At 43.1% G+C, this 19955-nt stretch overlaps 1 protein-coding gene across 25 annotated transcripts in view; it reads right to left on the reverse strand.

Moving 5' to 3' along the window:
• Positions 1-317: 317 nt before the first annotated feature.
• S100PBP (S100P binding protein) overlaps positions 318-19955 on the reverse strand; it is a 45548-nt gene continuing 25910 nt past the window's right edge. For 18 of the 25 annotated variants that reach the window (XR_012423111.1, XM_045375436.3, XM_074013317.1 and 15 more), the window contains 2 exons: positions 6316-6403; positions 318-3281 (listed from right to left, as the gene is read on the reverse strand). Coding sequence is in view for 17 of the 25 variants with exons in the window: in XM_045375436.3 (XP_045231371.2) it covers positions 3167-3281; positions 6316-6403 (203 nt within the window). In the remaining 8 variants the exon portion in view is untranslated. Of the gene's footprint in view, positions 3282-6315; positions 6404-11425; positions 11477-19955 lie in introns of those variants that run through there. The other 7 variants (XR_012423110.1, XR_001486214.4, XR_006693137.3 and 4 more) reach the window with 3 other exon arrangements.

Here is a 19955-nt window from a genome sequence, read left to right on the forward strand (position 1 = left end):
GATCAGGGCTGAGCCATCTTCCCCCTCTGCAAAAACTGAGGCATAATGATATTTCAGGCTCTCCCTATGTCAGGTTCCTGACATGCACCATATGTAGCTGCAAATCCCAATCAATTTCAACATTTCTTAACTGCTAGAACACCTTTCTCAACACTGTAATTTACCTTCAAAAGAATAGGGAGCAAGCACCCTCGCCTTCCCAGTACCACATTCTACTAACTGCCGCCCCCCTCCCCACCCCACTAACCTACCTACGCAAAGGAAGAAGGCAAATAACCCTCCATCGAAGCCTACGACAGACCGCCACAGTACATATGTCACTGACGAAGAACTTTTATTTCTTTTTAATGACATTAAACACAACTGCTACAAGAGAAAAAACATGATAAAGAGGAGGCACCAAACTTCAGTTTCATAATTGAAACTAACAACGCAAGTAAATCAGGGCCTGCATTAGAAACTACAGGTTATTTCAGGCTCCTTACTTATAAGTAAACAATGTAAACAGCATATTTTTACTCTGCTTTGTCAAGACCCCCATGGTGGGAATGTCATCATGGATGAAGAAAGCAGTTAAATGCACATAACACTTACTTAAAAAATAATACAGCAAGAATTCCAACTGCAATATTAGACTTAGAGGCCAACACCAAATATAAGAGATACCCAGCTTTGAAAAGAGATGAAAACTCCAGATTCTACCCACTACCATCTTTAAGGCGAACATGCCAGATAATGAGTTTTCTTTGGCTTTGTTTTTTCTTCTTAAAGAATACCATGTTAACCACTAGAGAACAGCTCTCTCCTCCCCCAGTCCAACAGATTTAATTAAGCTGCTAAAGCTTTGGAAAAACAGAATTATTTGAGCTAAGAGGAAATGTGATTGTCACATTTTCTAGTTAACCTGTCACTCATTTGATTTGGCAAAGGCAGTGCTCCTATTACACATTCAGTCTCAAAACCACATGTACCAGGAGGGTAAGAACATGAGTCTTAGATTTTTGCCTAAGCAAAATCCTGTCCCTTCACTCCTTGGGTTTTCTGTAGGGAACTAGACAGCTGCAATGCTAGCTATTCCAACTACATTTAATTTTAACTATGCTGTGGTCCCAAAGGTGGATGTTTGGCATGTCTCACTCCACCAACCTAATTTAGGGCAGCCTGGAGAAGTGACCGATGTAGTAAATGCCAAGTAGGCTAACTAAAATAATAGATTTCGACAACTGCCTTTGAATAGAACTTCTCCTTTGCATTTTGGCCCCAGAATTTAAACCAAATGTTCAAGGAAAAGCAAATCCTTGACTGGGTAAAAACAGTAAACACTTAGGGACATTCACCCAAATTTATTGTTGGCTTAAATGACCAAGCTTTCCCCAAGTCAGTTTCTAAAGTGGGGTAGGATGTTTAGGATGCGTTACTCACACAGAAAGATGGGATTGATGAAATCACAAAACCAGACAGAGGCTACAGCAACTATGAACAACCTTCACAGAGAATGAACAACAGCACAAATGCCAGACTGCAAAACTTCCCAAAATGATGTCTACAGCTATCTGTAGAGAGTAACTGGCCAGGTACGGTGGATCATGCCTGTAATCCCAGCACTTCAGGGGCCGAGGTGGGCGGATAACCTGAGGTCGGGAGTTTGAGACCAGCCTGACCAACATGGAGAAACCCCGTCTCTACTAAAAAATACAAAATTAGCCGGGCATGGTGGCACATGCATGTAATCCCAGCTAAGACAGGAGAATCCCTTGAACCCAGGAGGCGGAGGTTGTGGTGAGTGGAAATCGCGCCATTGCACTCCAGCCTGGGCAACAAAAGCGAAACTCCGTCTCAAAAACAAGAAAAAAAAAAAAAAGAAAAAGAATAACCAACTCCTAAGATATCCATTAAGACAGATGCAGTCTGTCAACTTTGGTTAGAATACCAAACCTTAAGATCAGGTGATGCTTTTTGTGCATAGGCTTAGTCACAACTATATTACATCCACGTTAGCATCTATGTGAAACTAGGTATCAGGGGCTTGACCAAATGAGATGGTAACATCTAGGGTCTAAAGACACCTCTTGTTAACTAATAATGGAGACAAAAGAGTGCCTTTCCACACTCTCCCACAGAATGGAGGCTCCCTAACTAACACTCATACTTAAAGTTGGGGTTCAGCAAATGAAACTAAATACCAACTGATACCACAATAGCACTAGCCTGCCCTAGAGTCAAGACTCTGGGTGGGCAGCTCTAAAGAGAGCAAGGAGGCCATCGTGAAGAGGCATATCCATGTCTAACAGGTTACAAAAATACTGCCACTAGAATCCTAACGAGCAGAGTGGTCACTGTGGGGTAAAAAGAAAAAGGAAAATCCTTGAAGAAAGGCAAAGGAGACAACCAGTCTCAAAACCACAAGGTATTATAAGTCTTCTGTCAAAGTAAGATGTATAAGACTTGTAAACACTATTGTGCAAAATAAGTTCAATAAAGAATGAAAAAAAACCCGCCCCCAACCAAAAAAAAAAAAATCAAGGCAGCTAGTACATACAGAAGGGAGAGGAGAGGATTTACTATTTTAATTTGTCCTTTCAATAGGATTTTTCTCCTGCTCCATCCTACTTATAATGTCCTGGATTGCCAACTTTAAAATACTGACAGGTATTCAGAGGATTCAAATAAAAAAGTAAGAGGGGTTGTTAAAAGTAACTTATATCCATTCACAAGTCATGTAACACTGGCTCACAGCCTGGTAAAGAATCTCTTCCTTATGGGAGACTGAACAATGATTTCTTTGAGGTACCAGAAGTAGACTTTGCCTTTGCAGAGAGGTGGGTCTTTTGCTTGAGCCTGGGTGTTCTGGCTTAATGCTGGCTTTCAGGAGGCAGCTACCTTCAATTTAAATTAAAAAAACAAAAAAACTATACCAACCAAACATTTGCTTAAACACAGACACACACACACACACACACACACACACACACACAATCAGGAGGGACTTCACACAAAAAATTCAAGTCAGCAATGGGCATTTCCAAAAGGTGACGAGTTTTTTAAATAAAAATCTGTGAAAAATAAAATTCAAAATTGGCAAAGCACAAAACAGCAAAAGAACATGAAATGCTGCTCCAAGTAGGACCCTGGATAGGGACCTTCGTTGCTGATGGCATGAGACAAATTAACTGTACGAGAAGTCTGGGAGACGCTGGAACCGATGGTGGCTTCGCATGTTCCTGTCAACCCACTGAGTCAGACTGTATCTTTGCAGATGTTTCTGTCGGCGGGCGTAGTTTCTATCAAGAGAGGGAGAGTACAAACAGGAAGGCTATTTCAACTAGAATGGCTATTTGTGCACAAAAAAAAGGCCAGCACAACAATTTTAAGAAAATCTTTACTTCTGGAAATCAGATATTAATTTTATATTTCAATTCTCGCAATTTTAGAAATTTTTTACTATTTTATTTATATGAACACCATACCATAAGTGCTATTTCTTTCCAACTCCCAAAGCCACCTAATTCCCATAGGCAGTATGGTGATATGTGCCATATACACAATGTTCTAAGGAAAACTAATGTAGAATAATGTTTAAGTAGGGGAGGAAAAAAAAAAAACATTTTCTTCCTCCAGAAGAATTTAGGATAGGATCTATATTTCATTGTTTGCATCGGACCTGTACCTCCAGAAGGACCTCATTGTCTGACATAGCTCAAGGTTGCTCAGGACACGGCAGTTAAAATTAGAATAAATTCCCAGAAAGGTAAGTCATCATGTGAGTATCACATTGCAAGTTGAGACTGAAAAATTAACAGCACAGACTCAAAGTAAAGTTTCTTAGTTATGTGCTGGGCTGGGGTTCTGAGCAAGACACTCTAAGATAATCTGATCGCATTTTCGACTCTAAAAGTGCTCCTAATAACAATCTAGGAAACTTTCTGAAGATATGGATTCTAAAATTTAAAAAAAGAAAAAGAAAAAACAAATACAGATATGGATTCTTGGCCTCTCCCTCCTCCCAGACTTAATGACTTAGAATACCTGGAACCGGCCGGGCGCGGTGGCTCAAGCCTGTAATCCTAGCACTTTGGGAGGCCGAGACGGGCGGATCACAAGGTCAGCAGATCGAGACCATCCTGGTTAACACGGTGAAACCCTGTCTCTACTAAAAAATACAAAAAACTAGCCGGGCGAGGTGGCAGGCACCTGTAGTCCCAGCTACTCGGGAGGCTGAGCCAGGAGAATGGCGTAAACCCGGGAGGCGGAGCTTGCAGTGAGCTGAGATCTGGCCACTGCACTCCAGCCTGGGCGACAGAGCTAGACTCCGTCTCAAAAAAAAAAAAAAAAAAGAATACCTGGAATCAGGATACGAACATCTTTATTTTTAGATATCTCCGCAGGTGATTATGAGTAGTAGCCAGGGTTGAAAATAACTGTTAACAGTACCTGACATTTATCTATCCCTATATTCAAGTACTTGCTGAATTCTTTAAATACCTCTCCTCACTTAATACTGTGACAATCCTACTAGTATTTTCATTAGGTCCTTGTATAGGTAAGGAAATTGAACCTCAGGTTAATAACTTACCCAAGGTCATACAGTAAAGTAAGTAGAAGGACCTGGATTTGAATTCACATCTGACTCCAGAATTTATCTAATAACAATTACACTATACTGCCTTTCCTTCTGAGAAATGATATAATTTTGACAACTACAGAGGGAACATGACCGTAAAGGCCCTAAAGCAAGAGGAAGAGTATTAGGAGATGAGGTTGGTGAGCACAGGCCAAAGCATATAGGCTTTTGTAGGGGTTTACGAGAATGGGAAGATGTGAGATGGGAAGCCACTAGGAAATACTGAGCAAATCTGACTGATGCTTTAAAAGAATCTCTTTCTTTGGCTGCTGAGTTGTGACCAGTGCACTGGCAAGGAGAGCATTTAGGAGACTTACAACAATCCAGCTCAAATGATGAGAAATAGTTAGGCTTTGGATATACAGCTGACCCTCCATATCCATGGGTTCTACATCCATGGATTTAACCAACCATGGGTCAAAAATAGTCAAAGAAAAAAAATGGATGCTTCCATCTGTACTGAACATGTACAGACATATTTTCCTTGTCATTATTTCCTAAACAATACAGTATAACAACTATTTGCATAGCATTTATACCGTATTAGTTATCATAAGTAATCTAGAGATGATTTAAAGTATATGGAAGGATGTGCACAGGTTATGCAAACACTATGGCATTCTATATAAGGAATGTGAGCATCTGGGGATTTTGGTATCCAAAGAGGGTCCTGGAATACCAAGGACAACTGTATATGCAGAGCCTATGGGATTTGCTGGTAGACTGAATATGGGGTGAGAGAGAAAAGAATAAAAGATGATTCCAAGGTTTCTGAGTATCTGAATCAAAGTAACTGAATAAATTTGTACAGCTACACTGCATCAAGAATCCAGAGAACTGTAATACTAAATTTGAGTCTTAAAAAAAAAATTCCAGAAGATTTCAGAACTAGGAAGGTCCTTTGACACCAAGTTGCAAAGCTAGTATTAGAACTCAGGTTTCCTGAATTTCAGTCCAGTTTTTGTTTTGTTTTTTGAGACAGGGTCTTGCCCCGTTGCCCAGGCTGGAGTGCAGTAGCACAATCACTGCTCATCACAGCCTCAAGCTTCTGGGCTTCAAGCAATCCTCCTCTTTCAGGCACTCTCAGGGACTACAGACACATACCACCATGCCCGGTTAAGTTTCTGTATTTTTTGTAGTGATGGGGTCTCACACTGGCCAGGCTGGTCTCAAACTCCTGGGCTCAAGCAATCCTCCTGCCTTGGCCTCCCAAAGCGCTGGAATTACAGGCGTGAGCTACTGTGCTCAGCCTCAGTCCAGTTATTATTCCATTATACTGCATCACTTTATTCACCCCGCCTCTTGAATTAAGCAATTCCAACCCCTACTCCCTACTATGTTTCTCCTGCAGCCAAATTTCACTCTTTTGTTTTTAGACGGAGTCTCGCTCTGCCACCCAGGCTTGAGTGCAGTGGCACCATCTTGGTTCACTGCAACCTCTGCCACCGGGATTCAAGCAATTGTCCTGCCTCAGCCTCCTAAGTAGCTGGGACTACAGACACTCGCCACCACGCCCGGGTAATTTTTGTATTTTTGGTAGATATGGGGTTTCGCCATGTTGGCCAGGCTGGTCTCAAACTCCTGACCTCAAGTGACCCACCCACCTTGGCCATCCAAAGTGCTAGGATTACAGACGTGAGCCACCGTGCCCAGCCATTCTACCCTTTTCCATCTTCTTCTAATCACCCACTCACCGCGTGGTGAGGTCCGAAGGATGCTGCCATTTTGAGTGCTGCATATGATGAACTTGATCCATCAAGGCACAAAGCTCCCCGGAGATACCTGTGATACAGAGGGATCAGTGGTTAGGAAACAGCTGAGTGAACTACTACGTCAGCCAACATCAAAGTATGTGCTTTCAGGGAAAGAGAAAAAAGGCACTGTTCTCAACAATATATACTTATGATTATCACAAGCAGTGAGCACAGAAACTATAAACCAGAATGGGGAGATTGCTCTTGGAGGGTGAAGGTGAAGCAAGAATGGCAGCCACCATTCATTCATTCAACACTTAGCTCCTACAATATACAGGGAACTTTACTTGTCCCTAGGAATATGGCAGTGAACAAGACACTGCCTCAATGAAGTTTATACAGGAGACAGATGATTCCAAAGTGGTGTGATAAATGCAGTGATAGAAATACAGACTGCTATAGAGACTGGGGGGTAGGGGTTAGGGAAAGCCCCCTCCAAGGGGAGTAACTATAGCAGGGATCTAAAGGATGTATAAAATTAGTGAGGCAAAGAGGGGTAGGAGGTTAGATGTCCAAGAGATAAGTTAATACAAAGCCCCAGAGACAAAAGACAGTAAATACATTCAAGAAACAAGAGGAGTTTAGAACAGATGGAGGTGGGCGCTCTTTGCTAACAAGAAAAATTGCTAGATGCAATTTCTCAAACACCTGGGATCCTGGCAATGTACTAGACACTTTACATATTATCTTACTTAATTCTAAAAAAAATCTTATATGGAGATAGATGTTATTAATATCATTTCAAAGATGGGAAACTATGGCTCAGGGAGGTGAACTTGCCTGAAATTCTTTTTTTTTTTTTTTTTTTGAGAGAGTCTTGCTCTGTCGTCTAGGCTGGAGTGCAATGGCGTGATTTCGGTTCACCGCAACCTCTGCCTCCCGGGTTCAAGCGATTCTCCTACCTCAGCCTCCTGGGTAGCTGGGACTACAGGTGCCTGCCACCATGCCCAGCTAATTTTTGTATTTTTAGTAGAGATGGGGTTTCACCATGTTGGCCAGGCTGTTCTTGAACTCCTGACCTCAACTGATCCACTGCCTTGGCCTCCCAAAGTGCTGGGATCACAGGCGTGAGTCACTAAGTGTGGCTGAGAACCACACTTTGAAAATCAAAGCCTTAGACAGTGGAGACTTTTCAGCTAGTTTACATGTTTTTCATTACCTTATCTACTGTGCTTTCGGGAATCAAGAGCAGTCTCAGTAGGCTATAGACTCATATTTTCAAGTTCTAGTAAAAGTAATGTAACTTTTAGGATAAATATAATTTATCCGAAGCCTCAAAAAGTAAAGCTTTGTAGAAAAAGTATACTATATACTTTGGAGTTAGGCTGAGTTGAGTTAAAATTCCAATCCATCAATTAGCTCTGTGACCCTGGGCAAATTATTTCACTTCTTCAGGGCTCACTACTCATCTATGAAAAGCAGATAATACAATTTAGCTTGAAGCTGAGTTTTAGGAATATTGTACATAAAAGACCTTGCACACTGCTATGGCACACAGCATGTGTGCAGTGAATGCTAGCTATTATGATGTTAGCGCCTCAGGCCTATGTTAGCTTGCAAAGTCTCTGCAAATCCTGTGAAATTTTAAGGAAAAACTTTTATTAAATGGATCCATCCACACACAAACTATGACATTTTATGGCACTCAAATATTTTTCTAACCATAACACTTTTTAGGAAAAATTTATAGATTTCATTAAGTTTCTCTACTGTTAAAAAAAGCACGACCAAATGAAAGATAACTGACAAAATGAAAAATGTATTTGAAACATACTTGGCAAGTTTAATGTCCTTTATCTACAGTCTCTTTATTTAAAAAAAAAAAGGTCAAGGGCATGAATATACAACTCGCAAATGATCAATAAACATGACAAAAACAATGTTCAATCTCACTCATATGGAAAGAAAAGGCATTACTGTCACTCCTTGAGAAGGAAATATAAATCAGAAATGAGTTTCCTCGTGAAGGGAAGTAACTCTTGATTAGAAAATTCCTTACTTGCTGGATTTGTAAAGCTAAAATGAAAGGTCTCAATTCAAATTGCCTTTCCAATACCCCACTTTCACCTTGCTAGCACTCCACTCCCTGTGGTCACCCAAAAAGGACATTTCAATGGGAGGCAGGGGAGGGGAGAATCAGCTTTATAAAAATTTCAAGATACATTTTCCCTACAAAAGCTTCACAAAGGAGGACTAGCAATATATAGAAATTCTGTGTCCATCAAAATGGAACCACAAGATTATCTATAGAACATGTCCTTCAGCTCACTCATCTCTTATCACCTGCATTTTAGAAAGTTAATCTGGCAATGGAAACTAAAGATAATAAATCTCCTACAAACATATCTATTTACATTAAATGATGAGAAGAATAGCCAGTTAGGCCAAAGGGGCCTAATATTCAGATATTTAACTTCTAGGAGTCAAATCCAGCAGCAGCAATTTATATAACACTATATATCGGCCTGTTTACATAAATAAATAAAGGCACTGTCCTAAGTGCTAGTTTATATATATCAACTCATTTATTCTTTACAACAATCCTCTAAGGTATTTTCCCCATTTTACAGACAAAAGTATATAAAACTGTAAAGAAACTGAGGCACAGAGAAGTTAACTAATTTGCCCAAGGTCACGTATCTAGTGACAAAGCCAGAATTCCAACAATATAAAACTATCACAGGACTGACTTTCCTTAAAAAATTTTCTGGGATCGGCCGGGCGCGGTGGCTCAAGCCTGTAATCCCAGCACTTTGGGAGGCTGAGACGGGCGGATCACGAGGTCAGGAGATCGAGACCATCCTGGCTAACACAGTGAAACCCCGTCTCTACTAAAAATACAAAAAACTAGCCGGGCGAGGTGGCGGGCGCCTGTAGTCCCAGCCACTCGGGAGGCTGAGGCAGGAGAATGGCGTAAACCCGAGAGGCAGAGCTTGCAGTGAGCTGAGATCCGGCCACTGCACTCCAGCCCCAGCGGCAGAGCGAGACTCTGTCTCAAAAAAAAAAAAAAAAAAAAAAAAAAAATTCTGGGATCAACATTTCATAGTTGAGATTAGAAAGTAAAAATCATATAGCCATATATCTAAGGGCCTAATAATCAGATCTCAGCTTATGTACCAAAAAATTTTAATTTTCCTTAGCACTAGTAACTAACTTATTGTTAGACTAGTCTAACCCTTATTATTAGTAAGACTTAATGATCTAGAGATAATGGGAGCTAACATTTATCAAGTACTTCTTACATGCTAGGCACTTTGCTAACTGCTTTGCATGTATCCTATAATTTAATTCTAACAGTCACAGATGGTAAACTATATAACCTCCATTTTATTCACAAGTAAACTGAAGCTTATAAAAAAATACTCTTTCCCAGCACTTTGGGAGGCCAAGGCAGGCGGATGGCTTGAGCCCAGGAGTTCAAGACCAGCCTGGGCAACATGGTGAAATCCCGTCTCTACAAAAGTACCCGGGTGTGGTAGTACACACCTGTAGTCCCATCTACTGCAGGGGGCTGAGGTGGGAGGATCTACCTGAGCCCAAGAGGTGGAGGCTGCAGTGAGCCATGATCATACCACTGTAACCTGGGTGACAGAGCAAGACACTGTCTCAAAAAAAAAACAAAAAAAAACCAAAAAACCAAAACTCATCTATCATCTAGTAAATCAGAAAAGCCAGGATTCAAACCCAGGTGGGGCTAATAATCCAAAAGCCTCATTTTAGCTTATAGTTTCAACCTCATCTTCCTCCAAATTTAGAGATGCTAACAAGAATGGGAACATTTGAATTTTCTCTTCTCTTCATAGTCTCTAACAGATGGACTTTCTTGGACCAACAATCAGTACCATGGTTTTATTTTAAGTTGTGGCTAAAAGGTGGTAAAGACTGTCCTTTGTTTTGTGACTATGAATGAAATAAAGAAGGGAAAAACCCCCAATATTTCAGGAATGAAGTCAACAATTCATCTAAATCTTAATCTATAAATATGAAGGTGACTGGTTTTGGGGAAACATCCAGTTTAATAACTGTTCTTAATAAGTTTAAAGTGAATCAATTTTTATATCATAATGGAGGAGGATGGATAATGCTGAGTACCTGCTATGCCAATTCTGACAGGTTTTATAGGACATAACACTTTTTACCACCCACATGACTCTAACTCAATCAAGTGTGGCACATGACCAAAGAACAGAGACTCTCTCAGCTGGCCAATGACCTAATGACCTAGAAGGCTGCCTGGTACCAGCAGGTCATTAAGTAAACCAATCAAATACTCTCCTTTGAAATATTAATGTGAGCTTTAGTAATGAGAACAATAGAACAGCACATTCGCAGGGCTCTAAGAAGAAAAAACAGTTACTTGAGATAGCTAAATAGCAGCAAAAGTACTGGTCACAGAAACAGATTAGGGAAAATCCCAATAGGGAACAGAGGCACACATTTCTTTTTTCTTTCTTTCTTTTTTTGAGATGGAGTTTCACTCTTTAGCCCAGGCTGGAGTGCAGTGGCTCAATACTGGCTCACTGCAACCTCCGCCTTCCAGTTTCAAGCGATTTTCCTGCCTCAGCCTCCCGAGTAGTTGGGATTACAGGTGCCCACCACCATGCCCGGCTGATTTTTGTATTTTTAGTAGAGATGGGGTTTCACCATCTTGGCGAGGCTGGTCTCGAACTCCTGACCTCATGATCCGCCCGCCTGGGCCTCCCAAAGCGCTGGGATTACAGGTATGAGCTGTCCCACCTGGTCAGAGGCACACATTTCTGATGGAGCGTGTAATTCAGCTCTATGGTTAAATCTTTTCACTACGAGGCCTGGTGAAAAGAGTCTCATCTAATTATCTTTTCCTGTAAATCCTTAAGCTCCGTTACTTAAAGGCAATCATAATGTCTCTATTCCATGCAATGTAAAATACTTAATACAGGGGAGGGAATGGAGAGAGAAGGAAAGAAAAAATGTGCTACAGGGGACATGGGCTACTGCTTTTATAAATAGATTAATAAAATATAAATGAAAAGAAAAAAATAAGTAGAAGGCAAGAATGCAAATGTGTCACCTCTAGGTCAACAAAACTGCGATGATCTAGTAGAAATCTTGACTGATTTTCCTTTCAGGCAAGGCAAAAAGTAAAAGAAACAGGAGTTATTATATAACTCATTTATGAAGTGATACAGGGGATATGAATGATATATGAATGTCTTCAACAGTCCTGGGAAATTCAGAATCACAATTTATATAACCATTGCTGTTTATAATCTTCAATAAAAACCAAAGCAGATATTTCCACTTTTAGCTAAGATGAATGGGGGACTTAACCTCTCATTATAAGCTACTAGAAACTAGGCAAAATATATCAAACAAGCGCTTTCAGACTACTGAGAATTGCGATCCCTGAGGGAAGAGAAACAACTGACGTGAGCCTTGAAACTTCTTATAAGTCTATAATTTTTCAAAATAAAAAGCTTTTTAAATGAAGGCAAAATAAACACGTTCTAAATAAAAGCAGAGAGACTTCATCATCAGTAGATGTGCACTAAACAAACATTAAAAGTTGTTCATTAGGAAAAAGGAAAATAATACCAGATCGAAACTTGGATCTATAGAAAATAATCAAAAGCACTGAAAATGGTAAGTATGTGAGTACATATAAAAGGCTATTTTTCCCATTTAGATGATGTCTTTAAAAGATAATTTACTGTTATAGCCGGGCACGGTGGCTCATGCCTGTAATCCCAGCACTTTGGGAGGCAGAGGTGGGCGGATCACCTGAGGTCGGGAGTTCGAGACCAGCCTGACCAACATGAAGAAACCCTATCTCTACTAAAAATACAAATAGCTGGGTGTGGTAGCACATGCCTGTAATCCCAGCTACTAGGGAGGCTAAGGCAGGAGAATTGCTTGAACCTGGGAGGCGGAGATTGCGGTGAGCCAAGATCGCACCATTGCACTCCAGCCTGGGCAACAAGAGTGAAACTCCGTCTCAAAAAAAAAAAAAAGTAACTTACTGTTTAACGTAAAAATAACATGCCGGGTATGGTGGCTCATGCCTGTAATCCCAGCACTTTGAAGGATGACGTGGGAGGATTGCTTGAGGCCAGGAAGTCAAGACTACAGTGAGCTATAATCATGTTACTGCACTCTAGCCTAGGCAACAGAGTGAGATCCCATCTCCATAATAACAATAATAAATTTAACAAAAATAACAAAAATACAACAAATAAGTATAGGCAGTAAGTATGGAGATAAAATGGAATACTAAAAAATACTACAAAAATTAAATGAGTCAGGAAAAGATGAAAGAGGAAACAGAAAACAAATAGAAAACAAGTAACAAGATGGTAGATTTTAATCCAGCCATATGGGATTGTACATTAAATGTAAATGGATTAATGCTCCAATTAAAGACTGAGATTGTGAGACTGGGGAAAAAAAAAAAAAAGCAAGACCCAGCCACCAATTAAATGCTGTCTATAAGACATCTACTTTAAACATAAAAGTTACTTAAGGAGGCCAGGAGCAGTGGCTCATGCCTGTAATCCCAGCACTTTGGGAGGGTGAGGCAGGCAGATCACGAGGTCAGGAGTTCGAGACCAGCCTGGCCAACACAGTGAAACCCCCATCTCTACTAAAAAACTACAAAAATAAGCTGGGTGTGGTGGCATGCACCTGAAATTCCAGCTACTTAGGAGGCTGAGGCAGGAGAATTGCTTGAACCCAGGAGGTGTGGATAGCAGTGAGCCGAGACCACACCACTGCACTCCAGCCTGGGTGATAGAGTGAGAATCCGTCTCAAAAAAAATTTTTTTTTAATTAATTAATTAAGGCAAGGCCCAGTGGCTCACATACTGTAATCCTAGCACTTTCGGAGGCCCAGGTGGGTAGATCACTTGAGCCCAGGAGTTTGAGACCAGTGTGGGCAATATGGCAAAACCCCATTTCTACAAAAAATAAAAAAAATTAGCCAGGCTTGGCGGCACACACCTATAGTCCCAGCTACTTGGGAGGCTGAGGTAGGAGGATCACGAGCCCAGGAGGTTGATGTTACAGTGAGCCGTGATTGTACCACTGCACTCAGGCTGGGTACACAGCAAGGCTTTATCTCAAAAAACAACAAAAAAAAAAAGAAAAGAAAAAGAAAATGAAAACATATCAAAATGTGTGGGATGCAGCTAGCAGTGCCTAAAGGGGAGCCTATGGCTTAAAACGCTTAGAGAAAATAGGAAGTTCTCAGATCAATGATCTGATCTTCCACATTAAAAAGCTAGAAAACAAGGCCAGGCACGGTAACTCATGCCTGTAATTGTAGCACTTTGGGAGGCCAAGAGTTTGAGACTAGCCTGGGTAACAGCAAGACGCCATTTCTATTTAACTTTTTAGAGACGGGGTCTCACTCCATCACCTAGGCTGGAGTGCCGTGACACGACATTGGTTCACTCAGCCTCCTGGGCTCAAGGGTTCCTCCCACTTCAGTCTCCCAAGTAGCTGGGACTACAAGTATGTGCCACCACAATGCTTGTTTACTGTCTCTATTTTTTAAAAAAGAAACGTCAGGAGATGGAGACCATCCTGGCTAACACGGATAACATGGTGAAACCCCGTCTCTACTAAAAATACAAAAAAATTAGCTGGGTGTGGTGGCGGGTGCCTGGAGTCTCACCTACTTGGGAGGCTGAGGCAGGAGAATGCCAGGAACCCAGGAGGCGGAGTTTGCAGTGAGCCGAGATCACGCCACTGCACTCCAGCCTGGGTGACAGAGCGAGATTTCGTCTTAAAAAAAAAAAAAAAAAAAGGCCGAGCGCGGTGGCTCAAGCCTGTAATCCCAGCACTTTGGGAGGCCGAGACGGGCGGATCACGAGGTCAGGAGATCGAGACCATCCTGGCTGACACGGTGAAACCCCGTCTCTACTAAAAAATACAAAAAACTAGCCGGGCAAGGTGGCCGGCGCCTGTAGTCCCAGCTACTCGGGAGGCTGAGAAAGGAGAATGGCGTAAACCCGGGAGGCGGAGCTTGCAGTGAGCTGAGATCCGGCCACTGCACTCCAGCCTGGGCGACAGAGCGAGACTCCGTCTCAAAAAAAAAAAAAAAAATTTCAATCTATCTATCTATGTATCTATCTATCTCGGAATAGAAATCAGAACACAGGCCGGGCATGGTGGCTCATGCTCATAATCCCAGTACTTTGGAGAGGCCAAAGCTGGAAACCATCTCTACAAAAAAATTTAACAATTAGCTAGGCATAGTGACACATGCCTGTAGTCCCAGCTGCTCTGGAGGCCAAGGTAAGAGGATTACTTGAGCTAAGGAGGTTGAGGCTGCAGTGAGCTGTGATGGCCCCACTGCACTCTAGCCTGGGGGACACAACCAGACCCCATCTCAAAAAAATTAGTAACAAAACAGGGTTCGCTCTGTCACCTAGGTTGGGCACAAGTGATCCTCCCACACTGGCTTCCCAAAGCACTGGAATTACAGGCATGAGCCACCGTGCCCAGTTCTAAATGTTTTTCTAAAATCAGTAACAGGGTCGGGCACAATGGCTCACGCCTGTTACTCCAACATTTTGGGAGGCAGAGGTAGGCAGATACTTGAGGTCAGAAATTTGAGACCAGCCTGGCCAATATAGCAAAATCCCACCTCTGATAAAATACAAAAAATTGGCTGGGCACAGTGGCTCACACCTGTAATCCCAGCAATTTCAGAGGCCAAGGTGGGCAGATCACCTAAGGTCAGGCGTTCAAGATCAGCCTGGCCAACATGGTGAAACCCCTCTCTACTAAAAATACAAGAACTAGCCAGGCATGGTGGTGGGTGCCTGTAGTCTCGGCTACTCGGGAGTCTGAGGCTGGAGAATTGCTTGAAACTGGAAGGCAGAGATTGCAGTGAGCTGAGATCGAGCCACTGCACTCCAGTCTGGGTGACAGGGCGAGACTCCATCCCAAAAAAAAAAAAAAGAAGTCAACAACAGGAAAAGATCTCAGCCGGGCATGGTGGCTCATGCCTGTAATCCCAGCACTTTGGGAGGCCGAGGCGGGCGGATCACAAGGTCAGGAGATCGAGACCACGGTGAAACCCAGTCTCTACTAAAAATACAAAAAATTAGCCGGGCGCGGTTGTGGGCGCCTGTAGTCCCAGCTACTCGGGAGGCTGAGGCAGGAGAATGGCGTGAACCTGGGAGGCGGAGCTTGCAGTGAGCCGAGATCGCGCCACTGCACTCCAGCCTGGGCGACAGAGCAGGACTCCGTCTCAAAAAAAAAAAAAAAAATTCAATCTATCTATCTATGTATCTATCTATCTCGGAATAGAAATCAGAACACAGGCCGGGCATGGTGGCTCATGCTCATAATCCCAGTACTTTGAGAGGCCAAAGCTGGAAACCATCTCTACAAAAAAATTTAACAATTAGCTAGGCATAGTGACACATGCCTGTAGTCCCAGCTGCTCTGGAGGCCAAGGTAAGAGGATTACTTGAGCTAAGGAGGTTGAGGCTGCAGTGAGCTGTGATGGCCCCACTGCACTCTAGCCTGGGGGACACAACCAGACCCCATCTCAAAAAAATTAGTAACAAAACAGGGTTCGCTCTGTCACCTAGGTTGGGCACAAGTGATCCTCCCACACTGGCTTCCCAAAGCACTGGAATTACAGGCATGAGCCACCGTGCCCAGTTCTAAATGTTTTTCTAAAATCAGTAACAGGGTCGGGCACAATGGCTCACGCCTGTTACTCCAACATTTTGGGAGGCAGAGGTAGGCAGATACTTGAGGTCAGAAATTTGAGACCAGCCTGGCCAATATAGCAAAATCCCACCTCTGATAAAATACAAAAAATTGGCTGGGCACAGTGGCTCACACCTGTAATCCCAGCAATTTCAGAGGCCAAGGTGGGCAGATCACCTAAGGTCAGGCGTTCAAGATCAGCCTGGCCAACATGGTGAAACCCCGTCTCTACTAAAAATACAAGAACTAGCCAGGCATGGTGGTGGGTGCCTGTAGTCTCGGCTACTCGGGAGTCTGAGGCTGGAGAATTGCTTGAAACTGGAAGGCAGAGATTGCAGTGAGCTGAGATCGAGCCACTGCACTCCAGTCTGGGTGACAGGGCGAGACTCCATCCCCAAAAAAAAAAAAAAAGAAGTCAACAACAGGAAAAGATCTCAGCCGGGCATGGTGGCTCATGCCTGTAATCCCACCACTGTGGGAGGCCAAGGTGGGCAGATCACGAGGTCAGGAGATTGAGACCATCCTGGCTAACATGGTGAAACCCTGTCTCTACTAAAAATACAAAAAATTAGGTCGTGTGCGGTGGCTCACGCTTGTAATCCCAGCTACTCAGGAGGCTGAGGTTGCAGTGAGCCGAGATCATGCTACTGCGCTCCAGCCTGGGCAACAGAGTGAGACACTGTCTCAACAATAACAACAACAAAAAAAAAAAAAAAAAAAAGAAAAGATCTCATTTGCACTTAACTGGAAGTTCTAGGCAGCACAAGAAAAGTAAATAAAAGGCATCCAAGTCAGAAAGAAACAAGTAAAAATTTCTTTATTTGCTGACAATATAACCTATAGAGAAAACCTGATAAAATCTATTAAACAGTTATCAAACTAATAAAAGAATTTAGGAAGGTTATAGAAAATAAGATCAAGACACAAAAATCAATTACATTTCTATATAATAGCAATTAACAGACACTGAAATTTTAAAAACTAAATCATTTTATGAAATAATCACAATATGAACCACTCAGGGATAAATTGGATAAAAGATGTGCAAGACTGTACAAAAGCTACAAAACATTTCCGAAGGAAATTAAAGAAGACTTTAATCGAAACACTTAATATTAAAATGTTTTAATTCAGCCGGGCGCGGTGGCTCACGCCTGTAATCCCAGCACTTTGGGAGGCCGAGGCGGGCGGATCACAAGGTCAGGAGATCGAGACCACGGTGAAACCCCGTCTCTACTAAAAATACAAAAAATTAGCCGGGCGCGGTTGTGGGCACCTGTAGTCCCAGCTACTCGGGAGGCTGAGGCAGGAGAATGGCGTGAACCTGGGAGGCGGAGCTTGCAGTGAGCCGAGATCGCGCCACTGCACTCCAGCCTGGGCGACAGAGCGAGACTCCGTCTCAAAAAAAAAAAAAAAAAAAAAGTTTTAATTCTCAGCCGGGCGCGGTGGCTTACACCTGTAATCTCAGCACTTTGGGAGGCTGAGGAGGGCTGATCACTCGAAGTCAAGAGTTCGAGAACAGGGAGGCCAAGACGGGCGGATCATGAGGTCAGGAGATCGAGACCATCCTGGCGAACCCGGTGAAACCCCGTCTCTACTAAAAAATACAAAAAACTAGCCAGGCGAGGTGGCGGGCGCCTGTAGTCCCAGCTACTCGGGAGGCTGAGGCAGGAGAATGGCGTGAATCTGGGAGGCAGAGCTTGCAGTGAGCTGAGATCTGGCCACTGCACTCCAGCCTGGGCGACAGAGCAAGGCTCCGTCTTAAAAAAAAAAAAAAAAAAAAAAAAAAGTTCAAGAACAGCCTGGCCAACATGGTGAAACCCTGTCTGTATTAAAAATAAAAAAATTAAGCTGAGTGTAGTGGCAGGCACTTGTAAACCCAGCTACTTGGGAGACTGAGGCAGGAGAATTGCTTGAATCTTGGAGGCAGAGGTTGCAGTGAGCTGAGATCGCACTACTGCACGACAGCCTAGGGAACAGAGCGAGACTCCATCTCAAAAAAACAAAATAAAATGTTAATTCTCTCTCTGTTTTATTTATTTATATAGACTCAATACAATCCCAATCAAAATCCCAGCAGGCCTTTTTTAAGAAATTGATATACTGATCCTAAAATTTATATGGAAATGCAAAGAATCTACAAAAGCCAACACAACTGAAACATAAGAACACTAGTGGAAACACATTAGTCTTTTTTTTTTCCTGGAAACCTGATTTTTCTAGAGACAACTGATTTTTGACAAAGGTACAAAGGCAATCCAATGCAGAATGGACAGTCTTTTCAATAAATGGTAAAAAAGCACCTGAATATCCATATGCCAAGAAGATAAGCCTTACATTCCCCTCTCTCTCTCTCTCTATATGTATATATATGTATTTTTTTGAGACAGTCTTACACTCTGTCACCCAGGCTGGAGTGCCGTGGTGCATCAATGCAACCTCCCTCTCCTGGGCTCAAGCAATCCTCCTGCCTCAGCCTTCTGAGTAGCTAGGACTACAGGTGTGTGTCACCACACCTGGCTAACTTTTTTTTTTTTTTGAGACAGAGTCTCGCTGTGTCTCCCAGGCTGGAGTGCAGTGGCGTGATCTCGGCTCACTGCAAGCTCCGCCTCCCGGGTTCCCGCCATTCTCCCGCCTCAGCCTCCCAAGTAGCTGAGACTACAGGCGCCCGCCACCACGCCCGGCTAGTTTTTTGTATTTTTAGTAGAGACGGGGTTTCACCATGTTAGCCAGGATAGTCTCGATCTCCTGACCTCGTGATCCACCCGCCTCGGCCTCCCAAAGTGCTGGGATTACAGGCTTGAGCCACCGCGCCCGGCCAGAATATATTTTAAAACAATCACAGATCTAAATGTAATCCCTAAAGTTATAAAACCTCTAGAAAAAAAAATAGGAGAAAATTTTGGGGGCCTTTTCTTTCAGGCAAAGATTTTTTAGATACCACATGAAAGCACAATCGTATATATATATATATATATTTTTTTTTTTTTTTTTTTGAGACAGAATTTTGCTCTTGTTGCCCAGGCTAGAGTGCAGTGGCATGATCTCGGCCCACCACAACCTCCGCTTCCCAGGTTCAAGCAATTCTCCTGCCTCAGCCTCCCGAGTAGCTGGAATTATAGGCTTGCACCACTACGTCCAGCTAATTTTGTATTTTTAGTAGAGATGGGCTTTCTCCATGTTGGTCAGGCTGGTCTCGAACTCCTGACCTCAGGTGATCCGCTTGCCTCAGCCTCCCAAAGTGCTGGGATTACAGGTGTAAGCCACCGCTCCTGACCCACGAAATTTTTTTTTTTTTTTTTTTTTTGAGACGGAGTCTCGCCCAGGCTGAGTCTTGTCGCCCAGGCTGGAGTGCAGTGGCCGGATCTCAGCTCACTGCAAGCTCCACCTCCCGGGTTTACGCCATTCTCCTGCCTCAGCCTCCCGAGTAGCTGGGACTGCAGGCACCCGTCACCACGCCCGGCTAGTTTTTGTTATTTTTTAGTAGAGACAGGGTTTCACCATATTAGCCAGGATGGTCTCGATCTCCTGACCTCGTGATCCGCCCGTCTCGGCCTCCCAAAGTGCTGGGATTACAGGCTTGAGCCACCGCACCCGGCCTGACCCACAAAATTTTTAAAAACCTGATTAAAACTTACCTCATCTGAGGCCGGGCGCGGTGGCTCAAGCCTGTAATCCCAGCACTTTGGGAGGCCGAGACGGGTGGATCACGAGGTCAGGAGATCGAGACCATCCTGGCTAACACAGTGAAACCCCGTCTCTACTAAAAATACAAAAAACTAGCCGGGTGAGGTGGCGGCGCCTGTAGTCCCAGCTGCTTGGGAGGCTGAGGCAGGAGAATGGCGGGAACCCGGGAGGCGGAGCTTGCAGTGAGC

The sequence above is a fragment of the Macaca fascicularis genome, chromosome 1, assembly GCF_037993035.2.
Source record: "Macaca fascicularis isolate 582-1 chromosome 1, T2T-MFA8v1.1".
Taxonomy (NCBI): Eukaryota; Metazoa; Chordata; class Mammalia; order Primates; family Cercopithecidae; genus Macaca; species Macaca fascicularis.